The following is a 1,475-nucleotide window of genomic DNA, read 5'->3' on the forward strand; positions in this document are numbered from 1 at the left end:
TAGGAGGAGGAGGAGGAACACGTGCTGGGTAACTGTACATCCTGTCATAATAATCCCGTTGAAAGTCATAGTCCAAGTCAAATGAGGAACCGTACATCTCCGCTGCAGATCGTTTCATACCTGCTTTTCCTCGGTTCACTTTTGGCTCTGCAGCCAGGTTAATATGTAAAACCTGGCCGGCGATCATTCTGCCATCCTCTCCAGCTACAGCAGCTCCGACATTTCTTTCATTAACATACTGGACAAAGGCAAAGCCCTTATGCACAGAGCAACCCACAATTTTGCCATACTTTGAAAATATGGCCTCCACATCAGACTTCTTGACCACCAGAGTATTGAGATTCCCAATGAAAACACGGGAATTCATGGACTGAGGATCTGTCTTGTTGGTAATATTGCTAGCCATCTCCTTTGAGGATGAGGTTTCTCACAAAGCTGAAAATGTAGCTGACGATCAAAAAATCTCACAAGAGTTAGGAGAGAGAGAGAAGAGACTGCCTCTCCTACTGCAGGTCTACTCCGAGACGCCGGAGCTACAACAGCAAGGAGACACTGGACCGTTCGCTCTCTGTCTCCTCACAGAATCCTTCCTCTGTGTTCTTATATAGGACTCCAGCTGAAGGTGTGGCTCAAATTAAAGGCGTGGTCTTTCATTGTGGAAGTAAATCAAGCAAGTGGATGTCTGTTAGTAGCCTGATCTACAAAGTAAGTTTCAAAATAGCCAGGGAGAAATAGAAAAACACTGTATCTGTGGTGGCTATCCTTTGTTTTCGACTTGATTAGATCCAAATTGGTTGTATCCAACTTGATTATATCCAAAGCAAAATCCAAAATTGGAGGAGACTCCTTCAAGGGAGTTTTGCTTTATTTGTAGAAAGGAATCAGTATCTTGGGGGCAGGAAGGCTTGTCTTTAATGTAAATCTTTTTGAGTTTGAAAGACACAGGCCTTTAATCTGTATCTGGAGCAAGAAAGACATATATCTTTGTTATTGTGATTGTTGTTGTCTTAGTAGTGGTTGTGAGCCAGCGATTGTCTCTAATACCCTGCCTGAAAGATCTTCCTGCCTCTGCCTCCCCAGTGCTGAGATTAAAACAGGTGTCACCTGGTCCTGCTTTGAAATCCGCTTAGTTACCCTTTTGGAATTTTGTGCACATGCTAATCCTGCATTTGCAACAGAGAAATGGTTAGAGGAAAACAGTGAAGTGTAGAGATGAAACTTCAGGACAGGGAATTTCCTCTCTACCTCCTGACTCCCCCTTTCCCCTTTTTCTGTCTCATTCCACTTTTTATTTCCTGTTTTTGAGATGTACACATATAACATTTCCATCCTCTTGTCACTTGTGTTTGGACAGAAGGCAGGCAGGGAGCTGCCGGGATAGCTGACAAGTCCATGATCCCAGAGTCTCCTTCTGATTCCACTGTGGTTTATTTACCCTAACAGTTCATTAAACGGGATAGCATTCAGACATTTAC

The 1,475-nt window shown here is 43.5% G+C and overlaps 1 protein-coding gene across 1 annotated transcript; it reads right to left on the reverse strand.

Moving 5' to 3' along the window:
* Window positions 1-4: 4 nt before the first annotated feature.
* Window positions 5-430, reverse strand: LOC114635315 (heterogeneous nuclear ribonucleoprotein C-like; the record flags this gene model as incomplete). Its single annotated transcript, XM_028783963.1, has 1 exon — window positions 5-430. A coding segment is annotated over exon 1 (402 nt), but the record flags the coding sequence as incomplete, so codon positions are not given.
* Between the last annotated feature and the right edge of the window lie 1,045 nt (window positions 431-1,475).

Source organism: Grammomys surdaster, unplaced genomic scaffold, assembly GCF_004785775.1.
Source record: "Grammomys surdaster isolate TR1022 unplaced genomic scaffold, NIH_TR_1.0 91857, whole genome shotgun sequence".
Taxonomy (NCBI): domain Eukaryota; kingdom Metazoa; phylum Chordata; class Mammalia; order Rodentia; family Muridae; genus Grammomys; species Grammomys surdaster.